Source organism: Pan troglodytes, chromosome 17 (assembly GCF_028858775.2).
Source record: "Pan troglodytes isolate AG18354 chromosome 17, NHGRI_mPanTro3-v2.0_pri, whole genome shotgun sequence".
NCBI classification, from domain to species: Eukaryota; Metazoa; Chordata; class Mammalia; order Primates; family Hominidae; genus Pan; species Pan troglodytes.
In genome coordinates, this window is record NC_072415.2 from 56185148 (window position 1) to 56200081 (window position 14934).

At 51.2% G+C, this 14934-nt stretch overlaps 2 protein-coding genes across 3 annotated transcripts in view; both read left to right on the plus strand.

Moving 5' to 3' along the window:
• Positions 1 to 450: 450 nt before the first annotated feature.
• ARK2C (arkadia (RNF111) C-terminal like ring finger ubiquitin ligase 2C) overlaps positions 451 to 14934 on the plus strand; it is a 128925-nt gene continuing 114441 nt past the window's right edge. Inside the window, exon 1 of one of the 2 annotated variants that reach the window (XM_009433935.5) lies at positions 451 to 960. In XM_009433935.5, the coding sequence (XP_009432210.1) occupies positions 900 to 960 (61 nt within the window). In that variant the 5' untranslated portion in view covers positions 451 to 899. The remainder of the gene's footprint in view (positions 961 to 14934) is intronic. The other variant, XM_529953.9, reaches the window with a different exon arrangement.
• On the plus strand, positions 970 to 4257 carry LOC737910 (uncharacterized). Its single transcript, XM_009433937.5, has one exon. The coding sequence runs from the start codon at positions 1477 to 1479 to the stop codon at positions 1957 to 1959; it is 483 nt and encodes a 160-aa protein (XP_009432212.1). The 5' UTR covers positions 970 to 1476; the 3' UTR covers positions 1960 to 4257.

Below are 14934 nucleotides of genomic sequence, written 5' to 3' on the forward strand. Positions count from 1 at the left end.
AACGACGCGGTGCGCTAGGCAGAGAGCCTGGGGAGTGTGCGTGTCTTACCTGTGTCTGCATCGTGTGTTCCGTGTGTCTCTGAGAATGCGTTCTTGGCACGTGTCCTGCGTTAACAAGGCGTTTGGTGTGTGCATGTCTGTGTGACAGTGCCTGGGTCCTGTTTGCGGCTGCTTGTTCGCATTCCAGCTTCCCTTGTGCCCGCAGTCAGGCTCTACACGTGCGCCAGCCTCCGAGCGCACGTCCCCGAGTGACCCGTGCGCGGTGTGCAGGGACCTCAGGGTCGTGTGCACTAAGGGCGCTCGTGCCCGTCTCTCTGCACTAAGGAACGCACCTCCACATGTCTGAGTGCACGTCCCTCTCCATGTGTGCACGTTCCGTGTTCACGCCGCCCATGTCTGTGCAGGGGCGCTTCACGCGCGCGCTCTCCGGCCCGCGGGCGGCCAGGGACCCGCGCTGGGCTCCACGCTTCCCGTGGGGCTGACCCCTCCCTCGCGCCCCGCAGCAGGCCGCGGCGATTGGCCGCCGGCCCCCTTCCAGCCGTCACCCCTCCCTCCCTCCGCCACCCGCGCGCCCGCGGTCCCCGCTGTCCCCCGCGGTTCCGGCGAGGCCGCGCCGCGCTGCGCTCCGCTCCCATTGGCTGCGCGCGCCTTTGTGTGGCGGCAGCTGCGGCCCCAGCGCCTTTGAATGTCGAGAGGGGCCGGGAAGGGAGCCTTTCCATGGGCCATCTGTCTCCCCGCCAGCCGCCGCCCCACCGCCGCCCGCGCCCCGCGCTCCGCCTCCCGCCCCGGCGGCTCCCGCAGCCCCGCCGCCGCCCGCGCCCGCGCCCCGGAGCCGCGCCACAAAGGGCCCGCGCGCAGCCGCCGCCGCCGCCGCCGCCGCCGCCGCGCGAGGAGCCAGGATGGTCCTGGTCCACGTCGGCTATCTCGTGCTTCCAGTGTTTGGCTCTGTGCGAAACAGAGGTATCGCTTTTTCCTTTCGGGGTCTGCTTCGGAGCGTGGATCGCCGCAGGCACCGGGGCGGGGGCGGGCGCCGCGGGCGGCCGGGGGCTCAGGGCACACCCGCGAGGACGCAGGGCGAGCAGTGGCTTCCCCCCACCCCCTTTTAGGGGGACCCCCGAGGGTGGGGGCGGCCGCCCTCGTGGGAGCTTTTGTAGTGAAGTTAGGGTTTGGCGAATTTGGGTCCCTTCCTCCCCAGCCCCATTTTTTATTTTTTGCGGCGGACGTGGTTCCCCCAAATCACAGCCCCTTCCCCTAATACCTAGCCCTGTATGATCGAAAGGAGAAAGATACATGACTGTGTGTGTGTGTGTGTGTGTGTGTGTGAAAGCGCGCGCGCGAGAGCATGCTTGGTTTTCTGTGGTTTGCTTTTTTTGAGGTATATGTGTGTTTTGTGTTATGTGTGTTTTGTATTTCTTCATTTTTTGGTCATTAGTACCGATGGCTGGCTAGCTGGGACCTGGGTCTCTGCCCTATCCCATGCCCCAGCCCCCACCCTCTCGTGGGCACTTGCACGATTTTCCATCCCATCCTTTTTTCGTCTTTAACCCTTTTTGTGCATCGCCCTTGTGCTATTGCCCTGCTCACCCCGCCCCCCGCAACTGTCTTTGTATGACAGTTGCATACACGGGTTCAAGATGCTTGGGCGCGCGCGTGTGTGTGTGTGTGTGTCTGTATGTGTGTGTGCATGTGTGCGAGTGTGCGCGCGCGCCTCGGAGAGTCAGACCTGCGCTGCTGTGCCCCCCTTGGGCCCGGCTGGAGCGGGGCGTCCGGCCCTTGGGTGTTGTGCTGTGTGTGAGGATGAGGTGGGAAGCTGCCCCCACGCCAGGCCTTTGCCCCGGGCAGCGGTTGACAAAGCAGCGGGCCGGCGCGGGCTTTGTTTTTAACTGTGATAAATGGGGTGTGTTTGCACGGTCCCCTTTCCCCACATCCCCTCTCCCTCACATTCTGCTACAACAATAGCTTGATTTTCCCCTCTTCTCCCCACCTCCACTCCACATTTCTTTCATTTTCTTTTAATAAAAAATTCCCACCTCCCAAGCAAATCCGAGATGCATTTAGATTCATTTTTTTTCTTTTTTGTATTCTGCCTCTGGACTCACATTTCTCGTCTTGGAAATGTTTCTTCTATCCTCTCCCACTCCACGTCTGCTTAAATCCCTGCTGGCTCAGGCCCTCCTCCCCCTCTCCCCACTCCCTCATACACAGAATGATGTCTTCCCTTGGCCGACCAGGGCTCCTCTACCAAGTCGGGGTGGGGGGTGGGGTCGCAGGGCCAGCGCTTTAGTGCGCCCCAGGGGCCCGATTGGGCAAGAAAAGGAAAGCCCAGCCCTATTTTATCCAGCCCAGCTGTCCCCAGCCCCACGCCTCTCCCCAGAACCTAAAAGGCAAGCTTGGCCCCCTTAGGCCTGTTTGAACCGCAGTTTTTTGTGTGATGATAGAATGATGACATTCTGCATTTATCAAATCTTTTTTTTTCTTCATTGTGTAGCTCAGTGAATGGTCAACTCGCTGCTGTGTGCGCTGTGACCCTTCTGCCTCCGCATTTAGCTGTATTGTGACACCCTCTTAACCATTTCCTGTCTCCATCTGAGGAAGGCATTGCTATTTAAGCGGCAGTATCCCCTATCTCAGGCCAGCCTAGCCATGGGGGTGAGGGGGAGTGGGTGTGTGAGGAAGAAAGAGCGGGGCTGGATGCGATCTCCTTGAAATGCCACCCCCTCTCTCAATACACAATTATCTCTTATTACTTGGCATTTCCTCTTAAAACGGGTGTGGAACATTACACTAGGCAGAAATTCAAAAATGATTAAGAAGGATGTTGAGCCTGAAAGTATAATTATCCTGATTAAATCATTACCATCCTCATTAATACCACCAATCTCTAAATACCATTGCAGGATGCTGATTCCGTGTTTTGAAATTCAAATTGCTCAGCTGCCTTTAAATTTTATTTTTAATACTACCTTCTCCCTCACCCCCCCCCCACAAAAAAAATCCAACAACACAAATTCTGCCCATCAGTTAAAGTTTACTTTCACGGCAAACATGCCCACAGGAAATTCAAGGGCTGAGGGGTGAGTTGGTCTGTGGGTAAAATTTAGCAGAATGTGATAAGAGTTCATGACCTTCCGATAGAGGATACTAATGCTTAACTCAACAAGGTCCTAAGCCACAATCTTCTTGTAAAACTATTAGAGAGTTTGCCAGCTTAAATCTGTTCTTTTTAGTTTCCATTGTAGTAGTGTAGGATGTAGGCCATTTCAGAATAGATGTAGAAAAATAACCATTTTTGTATCTTCATCTTGTTTAGCCGAGTACATTGCACTGTAAATCCCTGTTAAGTGGATTCCTTTTGCCTTGGCTTAGAGGCTGCAGCACCTCATTTTTCAGTTATCTGGGTGACTATCAGTTAGCTTCTTGGCAGCACCCAGGCATAACTGAGGATTGCACTTAGTTGGAGGCAAAAAATGTTAAACATATGTATTAAAAAAACCTTTGATGAAATGACAGTTGCTGCTATCCCATAGCCTCTGAAAACTTGGTGCACCAAGGTCCCTGGCTTAAGTGGGAGCCATGGCCATAGCGTCTTAATTGTTTAATTGTACAATGTCAAGAGCATCTTTGGACATCCGCCCTGGCCCTCAGAGCTGCCCCTTTAACAGCCGGCTCCCTTCTGCTGCTCGCCAGCCGGACCTGCTTGAAAACTGAAACAAAACAGCAGCAATAATAAAAGAATAAGGCCCCTACTTTGAGGGCCTTTCCAAAATAAAGTCCCAAATAGCCTCCCCAGACTGCCATTTGGCAATCTGAAAAGAAAGAGAAAAAAGAAAAGAAAAGAAAAGAAAAAAGAATCCCAGCAAAATGGTTTTCCATTAAACAGGGGTAGCGTGTTCTGCTGTGCTGAATTACTTCCTGTTCTTATTTTGTGGGTAATTTTTTCTGTATCAAATATCCTTTTGGTTGTGTATCTTTTTCACCTTTTCTTGTACTAAAACTAAAGCATGATCTGTATTTTTTTACATCCCCCAGTTGACAATGTACAGCGCTCGGTTAGAGATGTTACCCTGCTGAAACGTACTGTGGTCGTGTAGCCCGGGCCATCTGCTCATTGTACGCTGCTTTTGTTCTGTTGCCCTTCCGAAGCATGGTGGGCCCAGCCTTTTTTTTTGTATCGTGTGCATGACGACATTGTTACACACAGAATCCACTAATACTAATATACAATCTCTCAATAAAGAACTAGTTTTCCTATATTAACCTAGTGTGCTTTTTCTCTTGCTGTTTTCCCATTTATTGTCGTATCCTGCTGTTTAGATTTTCCCCCCTTGCTTTTCTATCCCCACCCTCACCCACCCACCACTCCCACCTCCCATTGTAAGATTTGAGTGAATGCCTTTTCTTTTTACTTTACTTTTTTTTTTTTGTGGTACAGATATGGTGACTTTAATCTCATTTAGTCCATATCTTTTCACAATAGATGTCTGGAGCGATAGGAGGGGCCAGTTGTCCTGTTACACTGAAACAGTTCACCTGCCTAGAGAGAACCCCTACCTTTGGCCGCCTGTGTACTCAGTAGCTTCCACATTTCATCTTAGTTTTCAAGATACATGGGCACTGGGTTTATGATGCTGGTGAAGAGAAGGGGATATAACACTTAGGTTGAGAAAAGGGATACTGTTCTTAACTAGCAATCTTGTAGCATTTCAGACTCGCCTAAAAACCCATTTTGAGTTGTGTTTTAACTTTTCTGTTTGCTGTCTCATTGATTTACTGTCCTTATAAATCATGCTGGGGGTGACATGTTACATGTAGCTGAAGCCATGATCTGGAATTTTAAAGTACCCTCTTCTATGTGTATATTTAAATTTTTAGGACTTGCAATATAAGTTTTGCATTGAGATCCTGGATAAGGAAGATGTTTGAAACAGAAGCTGACTCAGACCACTCCCACCCCTATCCAGGGCCAGCAGCGGACCTGTTACTGTAGGAATAAGAGGGTCTGTGCCCTCTGCAGGCTGTGAGCCAGTTAAAGCTGATTATAGCCTAGTTTCCTGACAGCTGCTTCATCTACGGCCCTAGGGCCTCTCTTAAGAGAAAGACAGCTAAGATCTCAGCCATTGTCTAAGTGTGTGTGTAGAGGTGGGGAAGGGGGAAGGGGAAATCAGGAGTAAAGTCAGGACCTAACCCCAAATTGAGTTGGAAAAAGAACCCTTAAAATATCTTTTTTTTTTCCATAATTACACTGGAGAAGCCAGTGGAGAGGTATTTTTTTCCCAGAGTGGAACCCAAATTCAGCCATTTGTCAATTACACCTATTCAATTTCAGCCCAGAGCAAGCCTTGCTAAATGAGGCATTTTAGACACTGAGGAAATGAGTTGATTAAAGAAATTCCTGGTTCTTTCAAAGGGTCATCATTTTGGAGCTGCTCCTCTTTTGGCCGATGTGCCTTGTCCTTGCTCCCCTGGGCTGACTGACTCCCCGGCTCACCCTGCTCCTCGCTGGCGGGTGCACCCCTGCCTGACCACAGTGCTTCCTTGCCTTCTTTGTGGCTTCATGCAACTCTCCTCTCCCCCCATGGCTGCCCTCTCTGCTCTGGCCCTCTTTGTTCTCGTGCTCTTCCCAGCCTGGATGGGAAAGCTGAGCTGATTTACTGTGACACATGGACACACATGGATGTTCCCAGTGGAGGCTCTGCTGTAGTTTGTGCAAGAGGAGAGATACAGGTTTACAAGGCTAGTCCTCTGAAGATTTTGTTTGTTTCGTTTTCTTCTTTTTAAATTTTCATTTACAGGAGACTTAGAAAGCCTCCAATCCAACCTCAACAATAATAAAACTACCCTGAATTGAGTGATCACTCTCATATTTGCCCTAGAGAACAGTGGCTCATTAGATCAATCTTAACCAATTCCAAGATTTCATTTTTCTAAATTTTTGTTAAGTATGTCAGAATTGTTTGAGAATACATTTTGAGGATGGTTAGTAACCTAGTAATAATATAGCAAGCTGTGGGTTAATGGGAAATCATGTTTTAGCAATTTATGCAGTGTATTTAATGTTTGACCCAGATTGTCTGAACTAAACACTTACATATTAAGGAGACTTTCCCTGTGACTGGACGATTCAGGAACTACAAGGCCATTGTTCTTTATATTTATTCTCTCAACCACCTGACACATATCTGTTTTAGCACCTTGACTTCAGGATTTTGGAAACCCCATCAGTTCAGTGAATCCTATGTCATAGGCTTTGTAATAAGATGGAACACAGTTCTTCTTTCTGAACAAGAGAACTTCTCTCTTGAAACTAGCATCAGAAAGACCCACTAAGTTAATGAGTTTTCTTTAATAATAATTTTCCACAAACCAGCAAATACTATTAGTTACTGAAATTTAGGGAAAAGACCACCAAAAGTGTTGAGGCCCTAATGTGCAAATGACAGGGCCTGGGCCACTCATCTTCCTTTTGCAGTTTTCTCACCTCCTGCCCCACCCTGTCCTTCCCATCTTTAAATAAGTATCCTGCAGTAGCACATTAGATGATTTAATGGTTTTCTAGGCTACGGAAGCAACAGTTCTGTGCTGGATCCAAGGGCAGCAGGGACCCCTTTTCTGAAGCAAAGGGCAGGAGACAACAGGTCCTTGACTCTGATTCAGGGTGTGACTTTGGTTCCCTCAATCCTACTCCACAACTGTCACACAAATCTGCAAGACACTTGTGCCTTAGTTTCTCTATGGATCTAAACAGCTTTGTAAAAATTCCCGGCTTAACATTGTATGAATGTGAATTAGTATTTATTAGTTTCTGGTATGGTTTAGCTACAGATAAACCAATATATTTCCAAGAGAATTGGGGGAAAGGGGAGGGCTTATCTTGGAAAGACTCAGATTTTCAGGATGATTTAAGAACCAAAAGCAAACCCTTATAACCCCATAGCCAAACCACATGCAATGCCTGTACTTCATGTGTTTAGTTGTTCATTCATTCACCCACTCACTTGTTTGTTCATTTAGTTAATGAGTGTTCATTCAATACTTACTTGGGGCCAAACACTGCGCTAAGGGGGATACAGAAGAAATGGAGGCCTGAGTGCCTCCCTCCTGGGGCTTATGCTGAGGTTGAGGGAAGAATGCTTAGGAAACCAGATACTGTCTAAGATGTTCTGGGCCAAAATGTCCACACGAATGGCAGAACGTCCTGACTGGTGAGATAAAAGAGCTTGGAGCAGTCGAGGGTTTGAGTCCTAGCCCAGTCTTGACCTGGAAGGGTGATCTTAGGCCACTGCTTTGAGCATCCTCTGAACAATGACTGATGACTGCTATGAAACCTACCTGATAGGCTATGTCTAAGCTGTTACAAGATACCTGGCACGCGGCAGGTGCCTAGGATGTGCTAGACAGTTGCCCCTTCCCTTCACAACTGTAGGTGTTTGCTAGCCAGAGGATCAAATAAGGTCAGAGGTGAGCTTGCTGCAGAGGCAGGTTTGCAATGTGCCTCAAAGGGTAGTGTGTATACAGGGGGGAGGAGGAGGAAGAGGAGAGAGCACCCCCGGTGGAGGGAATGAGTGATTTTGGCCAAGGCCAGTGGCTCTGCTGATTTGGCAGGAACAGAAAGTGCGTAGCAGGAGGGAGGAGTGTGTGTTGATGGCGGGGCGGGGGCACATGTGCAGGCCTACAGGGAGCACCGGGATCATTGTCCTGTCTTTGAATGGCTCTCCTCAGAGCACAACTCCAGGAGTTAAGCAGCACGAGGTCTGGAGAATGTGGGAGAAAAGGCTTGAAGAAGTTTTGAAGCCAGTTTCTGAAGGCCTCTGGAAGAGTTTGGACTGGCTCCTTTGGCCTTTGGGAGCTCTGAGGGGAGAGGGCTGTTTAAACAGTTTATTCTGCAGCTGATGACAGAGGGATGGGGCTAGGGGCTGAGGTCAGGGAGGAGGTGGGACAGGCTTGGGGGGTAGGGAGGAGAAGATGGCTCACATCAGGGAGTTTACTGTAAGGTGGAGTAAGCAGGATCGAGTCTATGTGGAAGGGGCTGAGGGGCAGGAGGTCTTTGGGGTGCTTTGGAGAATAGAAGACCATGAAGACAAATGGGGAACATGGGAGGAACAGTCCATTTTGGTGAGAATTGAGTTTAGTGTACAGATAAGCACATAGAACTTCAGACGCCAGAATGGCAGATGGAAGGGGATTGTGGCAACGTCTGGGAGTTGAGACTTCTAGTCCTTTACATACAGATTACTGGTTGGGGTAGGAAATGAACTTCAACAATAAAAATTCCTCATACTCACATGACTTGTCCCCCCCAGACTCTCTGTTCATGCCTGAAACCCTTATGAGGTTATTCACATGTGTCTTTACTGGCTTAGGTCACCCCTTGAGCAAGCTTTCTTACAATATGAACTCCTCCCGGAGTTGCACCAATCAGTATCCCGAAATCTGAGTTGGAACAAGTTTTATCAAACTTTGCCTTTCTTGAAAAGACAGACCCCAAAGTGGGCAAGTACCAGGAGTTTTGCCTCCACTACTTTGCAAAAGGCCATCCCTACACATGGGAGCAGGGGGAACGGGAGGGAGCCCGACCCAGTAGCGTATTGGGAGAGGAGAGGGCAGGGAGTAGGGACTGAGGACAAGGACAGGGGCTCTGATCTCAAGATTGGTCCTGTCTGCAAAGAGGGGGTTTTTCACAATTCAAAGCTCTCTCTTCCATTATCTTATTTCCTCCTTGGCACAGCCCATGAGGAGTTAATTGGGAATCAGAGGAGGAAGCTGAGGCCAAGAGTGGTGAAAGCCTTTGCCACCCTTCCTGACTAGCTAGTAAATGGCTAAGCCAGAAGGGGAACCTAGGTGATTGGACACTCGACTATGGCCCCCTGCACTGCCTGCCATGGCCTGCATACGGCAAGGAGCCTCATCAAGACCAAGGCAAGAATGAGAAAGGAATACCTGCTTTCCCGCCATAGCTGGTGGGACCGATTCTGAATGCTAGGCTCTTTGTCCACAGCGGAAAAGGATCTTTCCAGCTAATGGTAAGATCCCGCCAAGCTTCGAGGGGGTCTAGACCCCCAACCCTGAGCCTTGCACATCCCAAAAGGGGACTTTGAGAGACAGGGAGGGTGCATGGTGGACCAGAAACTCTCCAGAGTGGGAAATGAACAGGGCATTGGAACCCAGGGTGGAGAGTCCTTTCACCCTCAGATGCCGTCTCAGAGCAGGCCTGGCTGGCTTGCTGGAGGAACTCCAGGGAGGTGGAGTCTGTACCCTGATTTCCACAGAAATAATAGGTGTCCCCTTCCTGAGGCTTTGAGCCCCAAGATGAGGGCACGTTTTGCATTTTTTCTTAGATTATCTTGAAGCCTTAACAAATTGTATCTATGTTGTTTCATGGAGATGATAGAATCACATTCTGGAAAGTTTAGAAAATAAATCAAAGGAAAAAAAACCTCATAGGAGTCCATCCCTCTGTGATCATGTGAGTGAAATGCAGTCATATTTTTGTTCATCTATTTGTTGTTTTTTGGGGGGGAGTGGAGCTGTAAACACAATATATGTATACTTTTTACATTCTCTATTTCCTATTTTACATTAATGTCACAGACATTTTCACATTCTGCTATGCTGTTTTCACAAGCACTACTTTTAATGGCTACATAATATTCCACTTGAATAGTGGCTCAACAGCCAAGTTTGCTGGCTTCGCATGCACTCAAAATGCCCTAGGTTCTAGGCCGCTTGGTGCTGCTCTAACCCACCTCCCTTGGACTGCTGTCCAGCCATGTGGGGAGGAGGTGGTGAGTAGATCAGGTGTGACAACTCTCACTCCTCTCTGCCCACCAGCAGCGCCTTCCATCGAGAGGCCCAAATAAGTGGAGCGGAGGCAGATAAGAGAAGGCTGGGGAAAGGAATATGACTTGAATAAACTATTCTGAGACCTAGATTCTGGTCCACAAACTTCCACTGTGATCTTGAACAGGTTAGTTTCCTTCCATCAATTCTCAGTTTTCCCATCAGTCAAATGGGCACATCTTATGGCTTGTGCCTTACTGGACTCGTCACATGAAGTAATGCATAGGAAACAAGTCGAGAAGCCAGCCAAAGGCAACAGTGAAGATCATCACTGACATTCTTCATAGTGGTGGCACTCAGACAGGCCATGTGGGACAGTGGAAATAGTCCTGGCTTCATGGCCCCTCTGCCAGTGACTACCCGTGTGAGGTCTTGGCCAAGCCTGAGTACTCCGCGACTTCACTGCCTATCTGCCAAGGGAGAGAATTGACTGGATTGCCCCTGCCTGCTCTAAAACACTGTGCTTTCCTCGTGATGAGAAGAGCTTCTATTCCTATCACCTTTTTGCTTTTTCATTGGGAAGACAGCCACATGACCTTTAGGACTCAGTAGGCACGTGAACTTCCACTGGCCAGGTCATACCATGCAGTAGGTGGGAAGGGAGCAGTAATTGCCCCTGCCTGGCTAGTAGCCCACCCAGGGCATGGACTAAACCTGGAAGCACAGACACAGGGCTCCTTGACCCTGAGCTCAAGGCTGGCATAAGTCTGGTGCTGCTGCTCTTGTTGGGCCACTGAGCGGGACATTCCCCCAGATGCTGCTGCTTCCTCCTGCTGTCCTTTCCTTGAAACAAGCCCCTGGGGTGTGCCGCTGTGTGCAGCTGAGCCCTCCAGGAAGTCCTCCCTGCCAGAGAAGGAGGGGGACAGTCACCCACGTTGGCCTCCCCTGATGACACTGTATCCCTCAGATCTAAGTGCTGGCCTCACTGCACCTAGGAAAGGAAGCGGCGGCTGCTGACTCAGCACCAGCCTGCAGGTGGAGAGGGGGTGGAGGAGCTCTCTGAGGCTGGGAGGAAGTGAGAATTCAGTGGACACCTGTCTCAAGGAAGGGCAGGAAGCGTTGGAACAGCTGCTGTGCCCCCTCTGAAGCTGAGTGGGAGGGAAGGGGTGGAGGCGCTCTCCATGTCTTCCCCCTTCTCCCCCTGCCCCCAGCTAGCTTGCTTAGCTCCAGCCTTCCTCCCCCATGCCACCCCCTCCTCAAAAGCTCAGGGGCCCCCTCCGGGCTGCCTGTGCCCGAGGACCACCCACCTCCTAGAACACCTGCTTCTACTCCTCAAATTCCCTCGAGCTAATGGGAGAATGTGCCCACTCCCACCCCCAGCGTGGAGACAGTGGCCTTCCTTAAGCCAAAGGATGGCCCTTCCCCAGGGGACCTCGGCCTCCACAGGGGACCTCGGCCTCCACAGTGGGCTCATTCCCTGGAGGGGCAGGCATGGACTCAGGGGAAGGGACCATACCTGCCCCCTCTGCCTATGACGTTTGGGACTTCTGACCAGACCTGAAAAGTCAGATTCTGGGAAGGTGAGGGCGTGAGAGTGGGGGACTTGGGCCCAAAGAACTGGTCCTCGCATGGCCCAGAGGTGTGTGTGTCCCCAACTCTGTGCTGAGGAGAGAGACAGCGGAGGTAGCTGGGCCAGAGCCTTGGCTTGGTTCTGTCAGCACCCTCCAGAGTTCCTCATCTTGGACACCAGGGTGGTGGGCTGTGGCCCAGGCCTCCCCTCTGGTGGGCTCATGTCCCTCAGGACGGAAGGGGACATCAGACCTGTCTCCCTCCCTAAGGGCTGGGTCAGGAGGGAAGCTGAGCTTGGGAGGCAGCTCCTGCCTCGCTCCTTCTGGCCAAGCTGATGCTGAGGCTGTTTCGGGGCAGGGGTGCCTGGGATGCAGGGGTGCCTGTGATGCAGGGCTGCTGGCTGCCACCTGCCACGGAACCAGAGGGATAGGGCAGCAAGGGACAACTGGAAGGAAGTTTGCGCCCGCTGGAACCAGAGGAGTCCAGCCCTCTTCCTGCCAGGAGGAAAGGAACTAAAGGAGGGGGTGAGGGAAGAGAGGTCATCTGGGGTGAGGGGGCAGCAGCCAGCCCCCAGCTTGGTCTTCCCCGGGCAGGTGCGGTGGGAGTGTTGATTGAGAAGGTGGGAGAGGAGCCCAGATGACAACCTGAGATGGCACAGTCCCATCCTGAAGGTCCCTGACAAGTCTCAGTTTCCCCCAGCAGAGAGGTGGTGGGAAGGAGGAGGGAGGCATCAGGTTCCCTCCTTCTCAGCTGGTGTCTCTCAGCCGTCTCCTGGGTATTCCCTAAGTCAGGCCCCATCCCTGCACAGGTGCACCTGGGGAGCATCTGGCTGGAGGGTGGACTAGATGTGTGCACAGCAGAGAGCAGAGTCTTGACTCCTAGGGCAAAACAGGCCTTGGGCCTGCTGCAGGATGGACACGGTTTCTAGTTTTACCTCTCAATTTGGGGAAAACATGAAGTTTATATTAAACTAAACAAGCAACTCTTCTACCTCCATTTGCAAATTTTACATAAACTTTTGAATGCAAATACAGAATTTGGTGACGTTTCATTCAGGCAGGTCAGTCCAGGCTGTGCCCCGACTCCCGGGGTGGCTATACACTCCTCTGGCATTTGGGTCCATCCAGGGGTGAGTGAGAGTAATACTTCAGGGTCACCCCAAGGCCTCATCTTCCCAGAGCTTGGGGACCCAAGTTGTTCAGTGGCTGGAGAGTCAGAGCTGGCTCTTGGAGCTCTAGTCAGGATTGGAACTCGGTTTCTTGACTCTGAGGGCTGGTGGGCATTTTGGGTTTTGACTCAATGCCATTTGTAAGTGGCACGAGCTATGGCAGCCATGGGGTGCTGTGTGGGATGCATGACTGGGTGAGGCTTGAGGACAGCTTGGGTTTAACTGGGCAGAGAGAGAAGGGATGGCATTTCGACATGGTGGCAGATCCTCACGTGTGCCAGGCCTAGGAACCAGAGCCTGAGAGGGGAGGCCAGGAGACGGAGAGAACCCCACCAGTGGGTGGGAAGGGGATCTTCTGAGAGGGGCACAGGACTCTTTATTGTGGTAAAACATACACAGCATAAAGTCTGCTGTTTCAACCATTTAAAAGTGTACTACAATTCAGTGGCATTACATACATTCACAGTACTGTGCGAACATCACTACTTTCTATTTCCAAAACTTTTAAATCACCCGAAACAGAAACTAAGAGCTCCCTTGGGTTTAGGGCCTCCTCCCAGGCAGGTTAAGGGCTGTGTTTGCTGGGTCTTCTTGGGGGCCGAGGGGATGGGAAACTAAGCTGTAGCAAAGAATACACAGATTTTGCCATCAGGCAGTCTTTAGCTTGACCACCTACCAGCTGCGGGACTTTGGCCCTCTCTGAGCCTCAGTCTCTTATAAAAAAATGGAAATAATTGATGTAAATACCAGTGTCACAGAGCGTTAAGGATGAAAGAGAGTTCTCACGCATATAAAGTACGAGACAACCGAAATCCTGGGAAGTGTTTAGTAAAGATGGCCATTTCCCAACTCCCACCACACACCCCACTTCCCCCATGCAAACACACCTCTGCTTGTTCAGGCCTGGGACAGTTTTAGGGGTCTTAGGGGAGTGCAAAGCAGGCCCTTGGGCAGTCAGGGAAGGGCTGGGCATGTTTCAGCTTAATTGTGTAAGCAGTTACTGAGAACCTGCTTTTGCACAGACAGCCTGTGACCTGTAGCCTAACTGGGGAGACCCCCGAACACTCCTGATGTGGGTGGAGAATGGGCAACAAGAATGGCCAAACAGTGGTCATGCTGGCCAGAAAGTGTGGCCTAGCAGGGAGATATCTTAGCGCACGGGATGGGGAGAGGTCACTGAGGCCTGGAGAAAATCAGGAGGGCCTCCCGGAGGAGGCAGGACTGGAGCTGTTCCCCGAGGAGGAAGAGCTGTAGCTCTGCTGCCTTGGGGAGTGATGGGGTCAGCCCTGCTCCCTGCGCCTCTCCCATGTAGGCCCAGATCTGATCCAAGAGGTAAATGTCAGAGTCCTGTGGCTGTCACCCTCGTCTGAATTTTCTTTTTCTTTTCTGGAGCATCGGGCCCTCTCATTTCATTGTCATCCCTCCCATTCCAGTCTCCATCCTCCCTGCCATCCCGTGGCCCTGGCCATCCTGCTGAAATTCTCTGCCTCCTCTCCTGCCCCTCTGCCCAGCCGAGCTGCCTGAGTGCTCCAATGGGTCATCGTGCCACCCCTTGAAAGAGAGTCACGTGGAGGGGTTGCTGCTCTAGGGAGCTGGGGGCTTCGTGTCCTCCCTCTGAAGTGGGCAACCCTCTTGGGGCATTGGTTCTGCTCTTTGCAGAAAAGGGTACTCATTCTTACCTGCCAGGTGAGTTTAATCCTCACCTGGATTAAACGAGACGGTGGATGTAATGTACCCACTGTGAGTGGCTCCTGGCACAGAGTAGGGGCTACACTAATTGTTCTATATGGCTACCTGCTAGGGAGTTGCCATGCACAGAGTCCCCCTGCCTGCTCCTAGGAGGCACTTTGAATTTTATAAGGGAAATAAAGGGAAGGGGGAAACTGAGCCTCAGTGTTCTTATCTGTAAAATGGGAATAATTACAGCAAGTCCCCCAGCAGGGTGATAGTGAGGCTCAGATTTGATCATGGATTTGTTCAGCTCATCTAACACATACCCACTGAGCACCTGTGTTGGACCAGGCCCCGTGCAGGCATGGGGGACACAAGGATAATAATAATAACCATAAGGGCAGTAGCAGATGCTCACGTAGCACTTACTCTGTGCCAGGCACCCTCCTAAGCACTTTGCCTGCCTTAAAAATACTGAACCTCGTGGGAAACAGACAGACGCAGGAACAGCATGGCCCTAAGGTATGTGCTGGGTGTTCTCTTAGCCTGTGGCAGACATCCTGGGGAGGGCAATGCCTGGGGGAACTGATGCCTGGGTGAGTCTTAAAGGATCTGGTTGCCCAGGAAGGGGTGGGGTGAGGGCGTTGTGGGCCAAGGGGCTGCGGGGGTGAGGGGAGGGGAAGGGCAGGCTGAGAAGGAGAGTCATGCAGACGGGTCACTGGGACAGGGATCTGGGGGACTGATGGCCT